The sequence below is a fragment of the Coffea arabica genome, chromosome 4c (genome assembly GCF_036785885.1).
Source record: "Coffea arabica cultivar ET-39 chromosome 4c, Coffea Arabica ET-39 HiFi, whole genome shotgun sequence".
Lineage (NCBI taxonomy): Eukaryota > Viridiplantae > Streptophyta > Magnoliopsida > Gentianales > Rubiaceae > Coffea > Coffea arabica.
In genome coordinates this window covers 26,501,003-26,518,657 of record NC_092316.1, presented here as the reverse complement: position 1 = coordinate 26,518,657, position 17,655 = coordinate 26,501,003, and the positions used below count along the sequence as shown (strand labels likewise).

The window sequence follows — 17,655 nt, the reverse complement described above, 5'->3', positions numbered from 1 at the left end:
GATATAAGTACTGATTACCAAGTGCTAAGTATTGACGCAGCCTTGGTAAATTTTCCTGTTTATGCTTAGATATAAATTTGTTGGAACACAGGGCTAAGAATTGAAGAGCTCTAGTGTTATTACTGTTTAAATTCTAATTGTGCAATATTGAGAAAATGTGATTTTGGATTGGAATCGAAAATGTGAGAAATTGTACCGACCTTGTGACTCCAAGTAAACGCTTCACTAAGTAAATGAAAAATATTTTGCTTCAAGTTTTGAACGGTACAGATCTAGCATCGTACTACTAAACATAGTATCTACTATTTTTGCCTTAGAAACTTGGGCAACATGACTTTTACCCCTTAAGCTAGACTAGCCTTATTAATTTGGGAAAATGATTTCCCCAGACTCAAAACCTTAGTTTTGTTTCAAATTCCTTCCTTCTTTATAAATCGCCTAAGGCTAGTTGTAACTAAGGAAAAGTTTAAAAGGTGAGTCGTGATCACCTTAGCTATATGCATAGAAAACTCGCTCGGCAAGAAAGACCTTATTTCCTTTTAACAAGCAGCTTTAGCAACAATTGTATAAGAAACCTTATCCTGAAGCATTAGCAATAAATTTTGCAAGCACCGCCACTCAAAGGAACTTTTTCTCAAGGTATACTCTTAGCCTCGATATTAAATAGCTTGCCGACTTATTTTAACAAAATAATAATAGTATTTTCTTCGAGGGAAAGTATTCCAGGAATATTATAAGAAATATTGTACGGTTCTCACAAGCTCAATTCCAAGTAAAATATTTTGAGAAAAAGTAAACTAGCAATATGCTAGAAAACTCTACATGTGCAAGCCAAAAGTTCCAATAGAAGACTTATGGCTTAAATTCTGATATTCTAGGATTTTACGAGGACGCGGAACTCGATCCTCAATCCAATATCTGAACTTCACTCTTGGTGAGTGTCCCTGCTTGTTCTATGTTACGTGGTTAAGCACTTTATCAATTCGCTATGTGATGATTGCCAAAATGCAATAAATGATTTTGACCCATCGAAGTGAGCAGTGTGTACTTTATCGCACTAGCCGTTCGAGTGGTGACATGTGTGAAACATTTTCTAATGAATCTAAATGTAGTTGCGTCGCTGGGTGAATCCCTCGACATCTGAATCCAACTACCATAACATCTGAATCTGTGAATCAAAATGTAGTTAGTCGCTGGGTGAATCCCTCGACATCTGAATCTAACTACAAAAACATTAAACCTAAACGTAGTTAGTCGCTGGGTGAATCCCTCGACATCTGAATCTAACTACAAAACCCTTGAATCTAATTGTAGTGAGTCGTTGGGTGAATCCCTCGACATCTGAATCGATCTACAATAAAGTCGTTGGGTGAATCCCTCGACAAATTTTATTACGGGTATATCTCGAGTATACTGCGTCGGTAGATGAAGTTTGGGCCCAAAGCAGAGGTATGAACGGTGACGGGTTAGGATTAAAATAAGTGTATCTACATGGAAATTAAGTAGGGAAAGTTGACGGAGGGTCAACTACGATGGTATCTGATCAAGCGTGGAAAATGGCTCCTGAGAGCCCTTGTATCCTACCTTGTGCTGTTACACGCTTTCCTAACTGTTTCGATTTGATTTAAATTATTAACCGCTGTTTGATTTATGTGATTGCATGTTTTGGGGCACCACTGAGCTTTAGCTCACCCCACGTTTATTGTTTTCCTTAACAGGGTCTGGATACTGAGAGCTGGATGCTTACTTATGTTTTCCTTTTTGGATTGTATTTGAATATTATAACCTAATATATGGGTTGTAATGTGTTATTTGGGATAATTCACTTTTCCTTTGGATTGCCACTTGAAGCTGGAAAATGTGTAACCTTAATTCGATTACTTGGCTTGTAAGTTGTATTATGGATTTATGAATTATATCTTTACGGTTTGCTATGACTTTGTACTTTAATAAGTAGCACGTGGGACGTTTAAGGGTCTCGACTGGCGATTTTATCATCGCTATCTTTGAAGATACTGTGGCTTTAAGGATGACTCCATTCGAGGAAACTTGTTTTTGTAATAATTTAAGTTATCCTTGAAAGGATTTGGGCTAGAATGCTTGCGTGAGTCCTGGCGAGAGCTGGGCAGACGGCCCGCCAACCCTTTGGTTAGCCTCAGGGGGAAGTGGGGTCGCCACAAAGTCAGTGAACCTGCAATACATTTTGTCAATATCCTCAAGAGGTTCAATTTTAAATGATTCATATTTTGTGACCAAGATAGTCTTTTTCTGTTCTTTCACGTTGTCACCACCCTCATGGATTTCTCTTAGCTTATTCCACATTTCTTTGGCCGATTTACAGCCTTTTACTCTAATTGATTCATTTGAATCTAGGGCACTATAAAGAACATTCATGGCCTTGGCATTCAATGTGAGGTTAGTCCTATCTTGAGCATTCATTTCAGCTCTCGTTTTTGGCCGAAGCAACCCTGTATCTGCATCAAGAAAGTTAGCTTCAAGCGGTCCTTCACTCACAATAAACCATAGTTCAATATCAATAGATTGCAAAAAGATAATCATCCGTTCTTTCCAACTAACATAGTTGGAGCCACTGAACATGGGAGGCCTAGTAACAGATTGCCCCTCAACAAACATAGCATGACTGGTTGTCATCTTTACTCCAAGCCGTTAGAGCTTAATCTCAAGGAGACCAAGCTCTGATACCAATTGTAAGTCCCAAAGACAACCAAGAGGGGGGTGAATTGGGTTGATTAAAATCTTAACCAAATTTATGCACTTTTTCTTTAATAAAAATTTACCTTCTTTTCTAGTAATGATCAACCAAGTAGATTAGAAGACGAGAGCAATATTGATCAGAAAAACAAGTATAGATAAGCAATGAGAATTTTATTAAACAGAAAAGTAAGATAGGGAATCAAACCAAGTGTCTACCAAGCTATCCTCTAACTTGAAGACCAATCACTAGGTTGAGCAACTTCTCTTTGATGAAAGAAGATCAACTAGATGTACAATGGAGGGAGCACTTCCTCCTTGCCCTAAGCCTCACTTAGTCAAGATAAGAAGTTTTACAACCACTCAGATAACCCTCAACAAAGCTACACTAAAGATCCTTTCAACCACAAAAGAAATGCTCACAAGAAGTTCACACCACTTTAAAACAAATCTTGCTTTGGAGACTATTTTCTAGCTAAAATATCTCTTGAGATCTTGTAAACAAAGTGTGCAAAAGTCCCTGCTTGGTTCAGACCAGTTTGATTTTAAAGGGAACCAAAAATGGGCTTCATCAATGCTTCCAACGGATAGAAGGCAGGTGAAGAGTCAACTAGCCGTTGGGGCTGTCGGACGGCCGACGATCAAATCATCGTCCAAACCAATCATCCGATGACCGCCAAGTTGAAGTTCGAACGTCCGATGCGTTTGTTTCGTCCGACAGCACAGCGTCCGATCGTTGGCAGAGAGTTGGCAAGTCATCTTGGAATTTTTCGGACGTCCGATGTGGTTGATGTGCGTCCGATGGCAAGCGTCCGATCCTTCCGGACGTCCGATGCTTCCTTACGAGCGTCCGACAGAGCTTCCTTCTTGATGTTCTTTATCCTTTCAGACGTCCGACAGAATCCTTCCGGACGTCCGACATGAGTGTCCTGTTTTTGCTTCTTCTTTTGGTTGATTTGCATCTCATGTCATATTCGTACCTGATTCTTTGGTAAGCAACAACACTTATATTTGAAGAAGGTTAGATAAACAATTCAAAGTATTTTGTGATCATTATAACAAAATTGTCACACTTAAAAGATTGTATCTTTGATCGGAACAAAACAATAACTAAATTTGTTTATATTATTCCAATCTTGTTTGCCACATCCAAAGCATCGTAGACTAGAGTCAATCAAACATATGCTTTCCTTGTTCCATCAGGCCTGATCAAAGTGTTCACTTTCTTGGTCTGTATAAACATTTCAACGAACTTTTGTGATCATCAAAACCAAGAATAACACGGCAGGAGATCACGCATGGCATATGAATTGGCTTTGGAGCCACCTGTATCCTTATTATGTGATGTTACTTTTCTGCTTTTGCTTTACTCTTACTATGTCACTGTTGTTACGTGAAATTTACGCTTTTGCCCCTGTTTACTTACTAAGCATATAGCTTACCCCATTCCTTTTGTTTTCCTTAGCAGGGGCCGACGCGAGGACTTTTGGCACACACACTAGCATAGTTAGGTTTGATTGTAATAGTTGGACTTATAGTATGTTTGTTTTTGTTTTAGTTTTGGTGGTTTGTATAAGGACCCTCCTTAGGGTCTACATTTTGGTTTTGGTGGTAATTATAAGGATGTAATAGTGTGAGCAGGTACTTTTGGAGAATGTAAATATAACTCTTTTGGGATTGTATATAGAACTCTTTTGAATTTTCTGGCTTTTATTGTTTTAAGTTCTGAGTCCCGGCGAGAGTTGGGCAGGCGACCCGCCGAACCCTGGGGCACGCCCTAGGGAGAGGTGGGGCCGTCACAGTTGGTATCAGAGCTTAGGTTTCAGATCTCTGTAGTGTATCCTAGGCTAAAGTTTAGGATGCCGGACTGTGGGATTTGATTTGATTTGAAAGTTAAGCAATTGAGGGATAAAACCTGTAGCTGCTTCGCGTGGTCTCTGCGCAGAGTGAGCCTGGATGAAGTGGCGACTAAGTATGAAGGACTAAGTGTTCGTTCGAGCATAAGTTATGGATCATAAATGTTATAGGCCTTAAACCTTTCTCATGGTATCTGAGGACCATAGATAGGTACGTCAGGTAGGAATTTCGATTGTAGATAGTTTACTCTTGGGACTGCAGCTCGAGATGTGAACTGTTTTATTTCAGATTCTTGTGCCTGAGTACTCCAGAGTTTAGGCGCTGCTAAGTACTTGAGACTAGCATTTTGGGAACATGAACAGGCTTTGTCTGGCTAGAGTGAGTACAAGATATCAACGGGCACCTTGGGAAGTGGAGCAAGAAACCGGACGGGGGTGGTTTCACTGAGTGTGGCACGACAAGTCGCATTTCTTTCATTTTGCCCTTGCATTGTCCCTACATGTCATTTACTTGTGGTATGTTAATACCAACATATATAGTACTTACTGCACTTGACTTTGTCTAACTTGAAATGTCTCTTGGTGTATATGGTGCATTATATTGTGAACATTTTGGTGACTTGTATATATATGTACTCTTTTTGATCTTTTGATTATTTCGGGTATTCCAACCCTTAGCTCGTTGATTGCAATTTCGAGGACAAAATTGTCCTAAGTGGGGGAGATTGTGAGACCCCAGCCCGTTCGTAAGTTGATATTAAGGTTTTAGGGCTAAGGAGAAACCCTAAGCTCGGCTAAGATTGAAAACCCTGACTTTGCTTATGATAAAACCCTAGTTTATGCGGTATTCTAGTGTCTGTTTTAGCACAAGAAAAAATAGGATTCGTTATAGTTTACAGAGGTTTAACAAGTTTGAAAATGGTTGGCAAACTCTGGATTAGCAAACCTCTAGTGTTACAATATTAGAAAGCTTAAGTGGAGTTTTATTTATCGCCCGCCTTTTTCCACATTTTCTTTATTAGAAAAATTCCCAGGATAATTTTTATGAGTAAATATGGGTTTTAGATGATTTTTCTAGTATCGGTTAGTTTTTGAGAAATTAAGAACGTATGTCGGACGTGGGACCCACTAGTGCGGTAAGTTCGGAAAAATTCGGCCAATTAGGTTAAGTTTCGGATACTGGGTTTAATTTATCGGGTGCTAAGAGATAATTGGAGGATACTTTATGGATTAGAGTGAGAGGGAACAAAGTGATAGACTTGCATTAATGGAGGTGACAAGTGTCACCCTTGGATTAGTCTTTAAGTAAGACTACTATTCATTGTCTTACCATTGACTAAATAAATCATAAAAATCACCAAAAATTCCTCATTTCTTCTCTAAGCTTGGCCGAAACTCTCTCTCAAGAAAGGAGAAAGAAAACCTCTTCAACTTCTTGATTCTCTCTTGCTCAAATCCAAGAATACAACCACTTAACCTTGTTTTTGTTCCATAGAAATCATTCAGTGAGTGATAGTGAGTTGTGTGGTGAAGTTGTTTGGAAGCTTAAGGTGTTAAGTGGTCTCTCTTCTTTGGTTCTAAGGTGAGTGACTATGGAACCCCTCTCTTCTATCTAAAGATGCTTAATTAATGACTTGTGGTTGTTATAAGTGTGATTTGGTGGACTATTTCTTGATTTTAGTTAAGATTGATGAAGTATTCTATTTATTTGGGATTTTTGCTGGTTGCATATGATTAATATTATGTGGTTATGTATGACGATTGGAAATGATTAAGAATGAAGCTAGTTGGTGTGAATGGTAGTTAATTGCAAGAAATTTCTGTTTTGGAAGAGAAATTGGGAATTAGGGTTTCATTGTTCTTCAATTCTGTCCTGTTTCGTATCTCCTAGTTAGAGGCCGAATTGGTCTTGGATTAAAACATAAAAGTTGTATGGAATGACATTTTAGAGGTGCCTACAAAATTTGAGGTCAATCGGAGTAGGATAGAATGAGAAAAGATGGATTTACCCTTGCTGTCCTGTTTCTACCCGAACCTGAGAACTGCGATTGTAATTGGTTATTTTGGTTTGGAATGCTTCAGAATTGGTTGTTCTGGTCTTCTAATGAAATGTATACCTATTTCTAAGCTTTCATATGGCTTTGGAATTTCTGGATTTGGACTTATGTAGGCTGTTTTATGATGTTTGTACTAGAATACGGTTTGTGAACCTGTTTTGCGATTCTGGTGTAGTATGTGACATTTTTGACGTAGTTACACTCGAAATTGGACTGAGTGGCCTTCTTCAACATTGTAGATCCTTAAGTTCTGAATATGCCTGTAAAATTTCAGGTCAAACGGAATTAGGGTATCATGAGTTATAGATGAAATACTCAAGCCTGTTTTGAACATCAGGTTCTGTGCGTTTTTAGTTTAGCTTCTGCCCGTGACTTTTCGGTTTTGATACCGTACGATCTGGGTGGTGAATCCTTCATAAGAAATGTAGATCATGGTTTTGGTTTCGAAACGGTATAAAGTGCGTCGAAATCCAAGTTCCGTAGCTTCCGTTATGACCCAAACAAGATCGATCGTCAGAACTGCCTTGTATCTGGACGGTTCTGACGGGTATTTTGACACTCAATTTTTGTTCTGTTCTGAGTGGATTCAGGTCTTGGCCAAAGCATCAAAGTTTTAGTCTTAGGTCTCAGCTTTCTAATGCCTTTGGAATTTCCTGATTTGGATTTGTGAGCTGGGAGTTATGGTCCAGCAAACAACCCTATTCGTCACCCTAAGATGTAAATTTCTGGTATTGTTTTCTACAATTTTGACCCGCTTCCATTCAGATCTAGATTAAAGTTTCTTCAGGAGATTTGTAGCCCTTTCTCATAGCTTCAAAACAGTATCTTGTTCACTTTGATCCGACTTTCCTAGCCTAATCTTTGATCAAAACAGTTTGAGATGGCAGATTTGGCCGTTTCCTTTTGCCGTTCCGCGCACTTGCATGTGCCAATTTTGCCGTTTCCGTACTTGCGTGTGTCGGCTTTTGCTGTTTTGCTTGTTTTGGGTCTGTTAGTAGCCGTTTGTGATATAATGTGATAAAATCTTCTATTTCAGACAGTGGTGAGCTAGGCGGAGCCGGTGGGGCCAACTACTAGCCAACACACGAAGTGATTTCCACTTTTGTACTACTTTTGTATTTTGAGTAAGTATTCAGGCCGCTCTTATGTGTTAGTTGCTTATGTGTTTCGACATGTATGAAGAGGGTACTTAGGCAAGGGTGTACTTTATCGCACTCGCTCTAAACCCGAATTTACGCACATATTTGTACATGACATATGTATGTGAATCATTTTGGAACTAAAACCCTTGAGCTTGTGGCTCGGGGTGATTTTGAATAATTTTGTGAAGTTTGTGAGTTTGGGGCGAGCTCTTGACCTAGTTGGACTATTCGAGCCGGTTAGGGCTTGGTCGAAGTCAGTCCAACCTGGTTGGAGGTCACCAAGTTTGTGAATCCGGTTCACCGAGTATGTGGACCAAGTTTGTGACCCGAGCTTGTGACTCAAGCTCAAGTTTGTTATTTCGTTCGCCCGGGCAAGTTTGTGAGGTGACTGGCCAGTGAGGGTGATAAGGTGTCGGTGGGTGTACAAGTGAAGTTCTACGGACTATTAAGTGTGGTCGACGGAGTGTCGGCAGGAGATCACGCATGGCATATGAATTGGCTTTGGAGCCACCTGTATCCTTATTATGTGATGTTACTTTTCTGCTTTTGCTTTACTCTTACTATGTCACTGTTGTTACGTGAAATTTACGCTTTTGCCCCTGTTTACTTACTAAGCATATAGCTTACCCCATTCCTTTTGTTTTCCTTAGCAGGGGCCGACGCGGGGACTTTTGGCACACACACTAGCATAGTTAGGTTTGATTGTAATAGTTGGACTTATAGTATGTTTGTTTTTGTTTTAGTTTTGGTGGTTTGTATAAGGACCCTCCTTAGGGTCTACATTTTAGTTTTGGTGGTAATTATAAGGATGTAATAGTGTGAGCAGGTACTTTTGGAGAATGTAAATATAACTCTTTTGGGATTGTATATAGAACTCTTTTGAATTTTCTGGCTTTTATTGTTTTAAGTTCTGAGTCCCGGCGAGAGTTGGGCAGGCGACCCGCCGAACCCTGGGGTACGCCCTAGGGAGAGGTGGGGCCGTCACACGGACGATGCCAACCCTTCAGTCGACTGATGAAGAAAGGGGTGCCCTTCGAGTGGGATGAATCGTGTAGGAATGCCTTTACAAGCATCAAAATGTATCTCATGAATCCTCTAGTTTTGGTTGCACCCATCCCAGGAAAACCATTGATTCTTTATATTTCCGCTCAAGAACGGTCGGTTGGGGCCTTACTTGCTCAAGAAAATGATGAAGGTAAGGAGAATGCGCTGTATTACTTGAGTCAGATGATGACACCTAATGAGTTGAATTACTCTCCCATCGAGAAGTTGTGTTTGGCACTTATATTTGTCATTCAGAAGTTAAAACATTATTTTCAAGCACACACTATTCGACTCATATCTAAGTCTAATCCCATTAAATAAGTGATGGCAAAACCTGTACTGTCTGATCGGCTCGCGAGATGGTACCTCCAGTTTCAACAATTTGAAATTATTTATGTACCTGCGAAGGCAGTCAAAGGACAAATATTGGCAGACTTTTTAGCCGATCATCCCATACCTGCCGAGTGGGAGTTGACGGATGAACTCCCCGATGAAGAAGTGTTTATGGTCGAATCCCCGTGGTCAATGTATTTCGATGGAGCTGCTCACCGTGATGGAGCTGGTGCGGGAGTTGTCTTTTATACTCTTGAAGCAGATGTATTGCCGTACTCCTTCACTTTAACACGCCGATGTTCAAACAATGTGGCCGAATACCAGGCGTTGATTCTTGGTCTTGAAACGGCTGTAGACATGAAGCAGTTGCATCTTAGAGTCTATGGTGATTCAAAATTGGTGGTAAATCAACTTCTTGGTATTTATGATGTCAAGAAACCTGAATTGATCCCATATTATAAGTATCAAGACAACTCATGGGATATTTGGATAGTGTCACTATAGAACATATCCCTAGAAATTTCAACCAACAAGCTGACTCTTTGGCAAGGGTGGCGTCCATGATCACTCTACCTTCTCATCGAAATCAAATTTCAATATGTCAAAATTGGGTCGTACCTCCGATGTTTGATGAAGAAGATGATGATGAGGGAGAAAATACTTATCATATTTTTGTCCATGAGATCGAAAAGGAGGATTGGCGTCACCTCATCATTGATTACCTTAATCATGGGAAGTTACCAGAAGATCCTAAGAAAAGGGTTGATATACGTCATCGAGCGCCATGTTTCATTTACTACAAAGGGACGCTTTACCGAAGGTCATTCGATGGGGTGTTCCTACGATGTCTTGGAGAAGATGAGGCCATGCAAGCAATGGAGGAGGCTCACTCTAGGATATGTGGTGCTCACCAGTCTGGCCCGAAATTATACTTTCGCATTAAAAGAATGGGATACTACTGGCCAACAATGGTGAAGGACTGCATTGACTTTGCTAGGAGATGTCAAGCATGTCAATTCCATGGCAATTTCATCCATCAACCTCCGGAACCATTGCACCCAACTGTGGCTTCTTGGCCGTTCGATGCTTGGGATTTGGATATAGTTGGACCACTTCCAAAGTCTTTTGGCGGACACATTTTCATTTTGGCGGCGACAGATTACTTTTCAAAGTGGGCTGAAGCGGTTCCTCTAAGAGAGGTTAAAAAGGAAAATATCTCAAAGGAAAGTTGCATGAGAAGCTTAGCTGATTCTGCCCTATTTTTGCAGAGCCCTTGGTTCAATTTTTTTGTGATCAAATGACCTTGAATTTGTTGTAGATATGTTGTATAGAAAGTTTTCCACAAAAAATTACTTGATTTGGTTAAGAAAAAGTTGAGTTTTGAACAAGAACAAATTGGAAATTCGAGTATCAGGGGTTCTCTGGCAGTGAACTTTGAACGATCATAACTGTTTCCTCTGATGTCAAAATCAAGTTCCGTTTGTGGCATTTGAAACTAGACACTTCCAGTTTTCTAATGGTAAAAAATTTATCCCCTGATTCAAAGTGAATGAGCCGTACTAGTTCACCAAAGTTACCTGTTCTGTTTTGTTGCTCTGCTCGAGAGTCGATGATGTGCTGGGACTTGTTGCTTGAATTTGAGCTAGCTATGAACTGAATTTCAAAGCACTTTCTCCTGAGGAATTGTAACCTTATGAATGTAGTTTCCAATGCCACTAACCATGCTCAATTCCAAGTTAAATTAGCTGAGTTATGGCCAAATTACAGAAGTGCACCAGTGATAGAAAACCCTAATTTTGGCTAGCCGAATGGCCTAGCTTGACTTGGGACTTGTTGTTTTGCAAATTTTGATGTCAATCACCCACCAAATGTATATTAGATGTTTCTTAAACTTTTGTTTCATCAATGAGCCAGATTTAAGTCATTTTCATTGGACAAAATGTTTGAAAAAGGGAGAAGAAAGCAAAAGACAGATTGGTCTTTGGATTTTCTTGAACTTTGATAGTTTGGTACACTACCTTCCCGTGTGCATTTTCAAATGAAATTTGGTAGAGGAGTAGTCCTCATATGTAAGTTGAGTTGTACTAATTTCGGTGTCAATCCAAGACCATTTCGATATCCAAATGATGGTCCAAAGTCATTTTTCCAAATCTGGAAAATGTGCAATCTGTCCTTGTTTTTAGCTAAATTTGGACCGCTATATCTTGATGCTCGAAACTCCGATCTTAGTTCTGTTTGTTGTGTTTTAAATTTTGATTGTAAATCTAATTGAGTTTCACATTTTAGAAGCTAGTTCACATTCTGTGAATTTTGCCAAATTTCCAAAGTCTGCCAAAAACCAACCCCAAATCTGTCTTAGAAGTGTAAGTTAGCAACTTTAAGCCAAAATTTGAGTGTCTTCCATTTAGAATCATGGAAAAGTGTCTTCTAGGAACTTTTAGTAATTGGGAAGTAGTTTCAACGATACCAAGTTTTTCAATTTTGGACCTACAGAGAGTGAGATATGATTTTTCAAAAATTGCACCTCAAATCTGGAATTTCTGAACTTGAAGGGAATCGAGTCTTTAGAAACTCTCCATTACCCTTCGATATTGCTTGACCGTTTTACACTTGATTTTCAAAGATGAAAATCAGTTTTTCCTTGTATTATTAAACCCCACTTTTGAGTCTCGATTTACGAGTAATTAAGGCTCTCTTTCATGATATTTTCTTAGATTGTACAAGTGTACAATCTCCCTTGTTAACTAGGGATTTTTAAACAATGGTGTATGATAGTTAATTATTAATTACTCAGGCACTCAAGGAGGCCTTCAAGAGGATCTCACAAGGGATGCCTAAATACTTGATTGTGCACCACTCTTATTTTGACTAGGTGAGTGTCAAGTGCCTGTTTTGTTGCAATTGTGTGAATTGCTTCTCATGAACTGAAAATTGATAACTGCTGAGTCGAGTGTGTACTTTATCACACTCGTTCTCATTTAAATGAATCGTAATTGAATTACCTGAATTGAATTGGATTACCTGACCTAAATTGAATTAAATTACCTGACTTGAATTGAATTGAATTATATGCTATTGCTGCATATGTCGCTGGAGTGAAACTCCTCGACTCACACTTGACCTGGGGGACGTCCAAATCTCATCGGCCGACCTTGGTCTCGAGCTGGCACGGGTTTGGTCGAGAATGTAGACACCAAAATTTTAGCTTTTATTTACTTATTTATTTAGGTGATTTTTTGTTTATTTTTGTTTTATTTATTTTATCTTATTTTTATTGATTGTTAAGAGAATTGCTTTATTATTATTTAATTCATTGAAAAATAATTAAAAAAATCAAAGGGACAAGAACAAGACACATAAGCCTATTTTGGGGTTTGAAATCTTGGCCTTTCATCTTAGGTTTAGTTTTTGGGAGTGCCTTTAAAATGCAAACAGCCGCAAGCCCAAGGGAGAAGAGGAGATCGGCCAAACAAAAAAAAAGGAAAAACAACAAAGGAAGGTGAGCAAAAAACAGAGGGGGAAGGGGAAGGCGGCTAAGTGGTCGAAAAGAAAAGAAAAGACTAAGGAAGAACCATCGGAGAGGTTGGAGAACAGGGGGGGCAACAAGACAAGGGGAAAAACAGAGGAAGAAAAAGAGCAAGGGAGATAGGGGTTTCAACTTCAATCTGGCACCACCTCCACCTTCGTCATCAGTCCACCGTGACCATGCCAACAGCCGCCAATCACCCCAACCCAAACCCTCCGATGCCGCCGTCGCCTTCCACCACATCCGTTGCCGCCTGCGAATTTCACCGAGAGCAAGCACTTGAAAAACAGAGAAAAATAGAGGCGGCGGACGAGACGAAATAGAGCAAAAGAGGGCAACAAAGGTGAAGGGTTTGGGCCAAAAACAACGGACTCAAATTCCATTTCTGATGATCAAGATTAGGGCAAACGAGTATCCCAAGATGCTGCTGTTGCTGTCCACCGCCAGCGCTAGCGCCAGCGCCCGAAACTAACAAAATGGGCTTTCTATCAAACATTTCCAGAGCTTCGTTTCAAGCACTAAAACAATTGCCGGACACAACTTGGAACCCACACCATGGAGGCTACAGCCGCCCGATCACTCGCTCCCTCTGTCGACCACTGCCAGAGTTTTCTACCATCACTCGCAGAATCTTCATCAAGAGAGTGTGTGCAGTAAGATATCCTCTTCATTTGAATTTCACTTTTTTCCAAACACGAGCTTTTAAAAGCTTTCAGAGCATGACTGCCGTGGCTTCTTCTAGTGTAATTTTCCTGCTAATTGGCCTCAATTTTTGAAATGTGCATGCTGTATATGAGGACCGGAATTGAGTTTCTCTGTTTTTGATAATTTTTGGGGCTGGTTGTCACCTTTGATTGAGCACAGATTTGCTGATTTTTCTTACGCTCATGTATTGTTTGATAAAATGCCTAATCGAAAGTCCCACTTGAAAATGATTTTTGCTGCACTTTGTAGAACAGCCCAATTGCTTGGAGTTTTTATACGATTCATTACCCAATGTTTGTATTTGGGAGAAAAATTTGATGTTCGATGTTTGGGTTGAGATTGGGTTGCTGAAGCCCTGTGTTTGCTTGAAGTCAATGTTTAATTTGTTGTTCGTAATTTTAGATTGTTCGTGCCTTAAGTGCTAAATTGGACTGAAATCTTGATTCTCTGCGCAATTTCTGGGCTGAATTTCTTTGTTTTTGACAAATTTGTGGGCTAGTTATAGCATTGATTGAACAAAGAATCATTAAAATTTTTATGCTCTTTTGTTGCTTGACAAAATGCTCAACTAAAAATTCCTCTTGAAAGATGACTTGTGCGGTGAGTTAGAATTCCATTTCAGACCTGGCGAAAAATTGTACAAATTGTGGGCTTCTGTAGTAGTTCTGTTTGTTTAGCTAATGAAGTTGATTGTGCTTATAGCAGACATGTTTACCTGCTTAACCCTTTTTTAGGAAGTTCAAGATGCTGAAATTTGAGTTTTCTTGTTGTTATGATTGGACGAAAAAGCACTTCCTGTTTTTAGCATTTGGGTTGGTGAGCAAGATAATGATTTCAGTGATTGGTTGCATGCGGTTTGTTGATTGGGTTGTAATTTCTGGTTTCTCTGATAATGTTGGGGTTAGCCGTGACTTCGTGGGAGTGACAATCAATGAAGTTCCTAATGCCCATTTTCTGTTTGATAAAAGGTCCGAGTGAGAATGAAAAGTAAATAAATCCTTTGTAGTCCACGCACATTGGGAGATGGGCAAGGGATTTAGTCTAGTTGATTTCGGTGGTTTTTGCATAAAAAAAACTCTCATCAGTTCAATTTTAGTTATGTCATTCGTGCCATGGTCGCATAGCCTTCCCCCTTGTCTTTTGCTTGGGTTGCAGAATTTGGTAAAGGAGTGCTTTTGATGGCAAAAGTTATTAATCAATAAAATTAGAAGGAATTTGGGGTTTTGATGTTAACTGTATTCTGTTTTGCTTTCGTACTTGATTCACTCTAATTGTTGAGAGTTTAATTTGATTCTAGCTAAAGATGTATGTTTTGGTTGGTAGCCTAGATTCATTCGTCAATCTTATTAGCATGATTTGGTTTTTGCGCAAAAGTTGCTTCGCTCATAATAAAAACGGGCATACTGGTTTTAAGGAAAAGTTGTAGAAAAGTGTTTGGCTGCAAAAATTGCTGAAGCGAAGCTTCAACGTAGCTTGCATGAAATAACTCTTTGGAAATTGCACTTTGGCCCCCCAATTCTCCCTTTATTTTACTGTGGCCCGAGAAACTTTCAACCTTTTCGCTTGGGTCCCTAATTTAATTGCAAATGGGTCCCTAAACTTTATTATCTTTAATTTCGCCCCCAGAACTTTGTTAATGTTTGCAATCAAGTCTTTTCTTCTTTTGACTTTTTAAATGGGGGTTGTCTAGATGATTTAATTGATTCAATTTCATGTTTACTTTTATCTTTTGTGATTATTTTTTGATTAAAGTGATGCCTTGACCTTTTTCTTTGCATTTTTGGAGGGTAAATAAGTGACTTCATTTCATTAGGACCCCAACTTCAAAGGAGGTACACTCTATCCCTTATTTTGACCTTATTTGACTCTATGTGCCCTATGTGATGTTACGTGCTTAATTGCATGCCTCTTAAATATTTTTGTTATTTATTGATTTATTTATTGATTTATTGATTTATTTATTCGCTTTATTTTTTAATTTGGCATATTTATTTTAATTCAATTTTGGTTATTTGGAAGGCACTTGAATGCCAAGTTTGTAATAGTTAGGTATTTATTTTAATTATTATTTATTTCCTCTTTTTAGATTGTAGTAGGGCTCCCCTAATATAATAGATAGGGCTTTCTTTGCTTTATTTGCCCTGTGTGATTTGCATGCTTACGTGCTACATGTTACTTGCTTTCTTAGGGCCTTGCATCTAGATACCATACTTATGTGTTATGTGCTACATGTGATTTATGTGTTTATTTGCTTTATTAGCCTTTACATGATTTATTTGATTTGTAATGAATGTGTGACGTCACCACACTAGTCCAACGCTAGTTGTGGTCCCCTTTCCCGAATCCACACTAGTCCAACGCTAGTTGTAGCTCATTGTTTCGATTTTCCACTAGTCCAATGCTAGTAGGAATTCATAGATATGGGCTAGTCCAACGCTAGACCCTTAGGAGCCCTTCACACATTAGATCATGGTTGTGTGATAAAATTATTGCATTCTCATGCATATTTTTTTCACTTTTTAGGGTCTTTTATCATTTTTGCATGACATCGCTCCTTATACGTATATCCCTTCCCCATATTTTCCCTTATATGTATATTCCTTACCCCTTTGTATGAAACATGACATTAGACTTGCATTTCATCTAAGTATTAGACCTAGGATTAGTACATTTGCTTGATTAGACTAGGAAAACCCCTTGGATATGGGATATGGACGAGTTTGGCTTTTTTAGCCTTCGCACGCTCGTATTCCCTCTATAAAAGGGAAAATTGAGTCACGAACATTAGTTCCCCGCACCCATTATGATGCATTCCTTTAGGGCATACACATTTGTATATTATTATTTTCTTTACTTTTTCTTTCTTTCGAGTCTCATGACTTGCATTATTCGTGACTTCTTCGAAGAGTCTTTATTGAGCGTCACAATTAATGTGATTGGTACCAAGTAAGTTTTGAAGATACATTTCGACCCTCCGATACCCTTCTAGGTCTAGGGTTTGCATTCATATAGTACATCCAAATGTGATAAATCTTAAAGGTAAAATAAGAAAATCTTTGACTAAATCACGCAACTATAGGTCGAAGGGGTGCCTTGGATTTCATCCTTGCCTTCCCCTTCGTCAAATGTGACTCCCGAACCTTTTTCTTTGATTTACGTAGACTAGAAGTCGTTTAAAAGGGGTTTTTTCCACTTTTTCCCTTGAAAACTCATTTTAGGTGACTTGGTACACTTTAACTCTATACCAAGCGGCGACTCCATTTTTCATTCAATAAACCCTTTTTAAACTATATTTCGGGTCAAATCGTCGCATTTTCATGTCCCATTTAGACCCATATTTTTTCATTTTCTTTTTCAAATCAAAAATTCACTTTTTAAAACCATTTATTTATTTTTCTTATAAAAAATGGGGCGCGACAGAGAACCTTGGTGAGTCATGAGAAAACCTGTATAAGCTTGATTTATTGGAGAGATCTTGTTTTGCCTACTCGTGTAGTAGCGCCTTTATAGAAGTTCAGGCCCGGTGGGGTATGTATGGTGGATGGAGAACAGGTAAGCGGAGTTTCTACGGACTAAATACCGATCCAGTTGACGGAGTATCATCGCAGGGAGGTAATTGATCGTATATTGACAAAGCAAGTGGAAATTAGCTCCTGAGAGCTTCCATATTCTTGAATTGTTTCTGTTTACTTTTCTCACTCGAATTGTAATTACTTGAATATTACTGTTTTATTTGCTAAATTGGGATTGCTACTTGAACTATGTGCCTGCATGTGTGTTTCTTGGCCTCACGAGCAATCGCTCACCCCGTAGATTTATTTTCCTTAACAGGCGGATTGGAAGATTTTGGAAAAACCGACTAGGTTATATTTTTGTTTGGAATCTAGGTTGTAAATGTTTAGTCGTGTGACAGTCTCACCTTTCCCTAAGGCGTACCAAAGGGGTTAACGAACTGCCTGCCCAACTCTTGCCAGGACTATTAAGACAGTTATACACAATCTAAAATATTTCGAAAGATATTAGCGCGCTTAAATGATTCAACAATCGCGAAACGGAAAAACAAAAATCGAAACGGAAAGTGAATAGTGACTGCCACGTCACAATCCGGCCGGATTCCTGGCCGGATCGGAGGCAGTAGCCAATCCACCGGATTCAAAAATCCCCCTGTCAATCCGGCCGGCAATCTAGCCAAAAATTGGCAGGATTTGCGGGCGGATTCTCCTGCACAGTTTCCCGCCAAAATTTTTCCTTTCTTCGTTCAAATCCCAAGTGTGTCCGAA

General features: G+C 39.2%; 1 protein-coding gene across 1 annotated transcript; it reads left to right on the top strand.

Annotated features, from left to right (window-relative positions):
• The first annotated feature begins 9,135 nt into the window (after positions 1-9,135).
• Positions 9,136-9,648, top strand: LOC140004744 (uncharacterized). The gene has a single exon (XM_072044888.1). It carries the CDS (start codon positions 9,136-9,138, stop codon positions 9,646-9,648), a length of 513 nt encoding a protein of 170 aa, XP_071900989.1.
• The last annotated feature ends 8,007 nt before the right edge of the window (positions 9,649-17,655 follow it).

What these genes read in the sequence shown, in the direction of transcription:
- LOC140004744 (XM_072044888.1), top strand. Translation starts at nt 9,136, where the DNA reads ATGGCAAAACCTGTACTGTCTGATCGGCTCGCGAGATGGTACCTCCAG.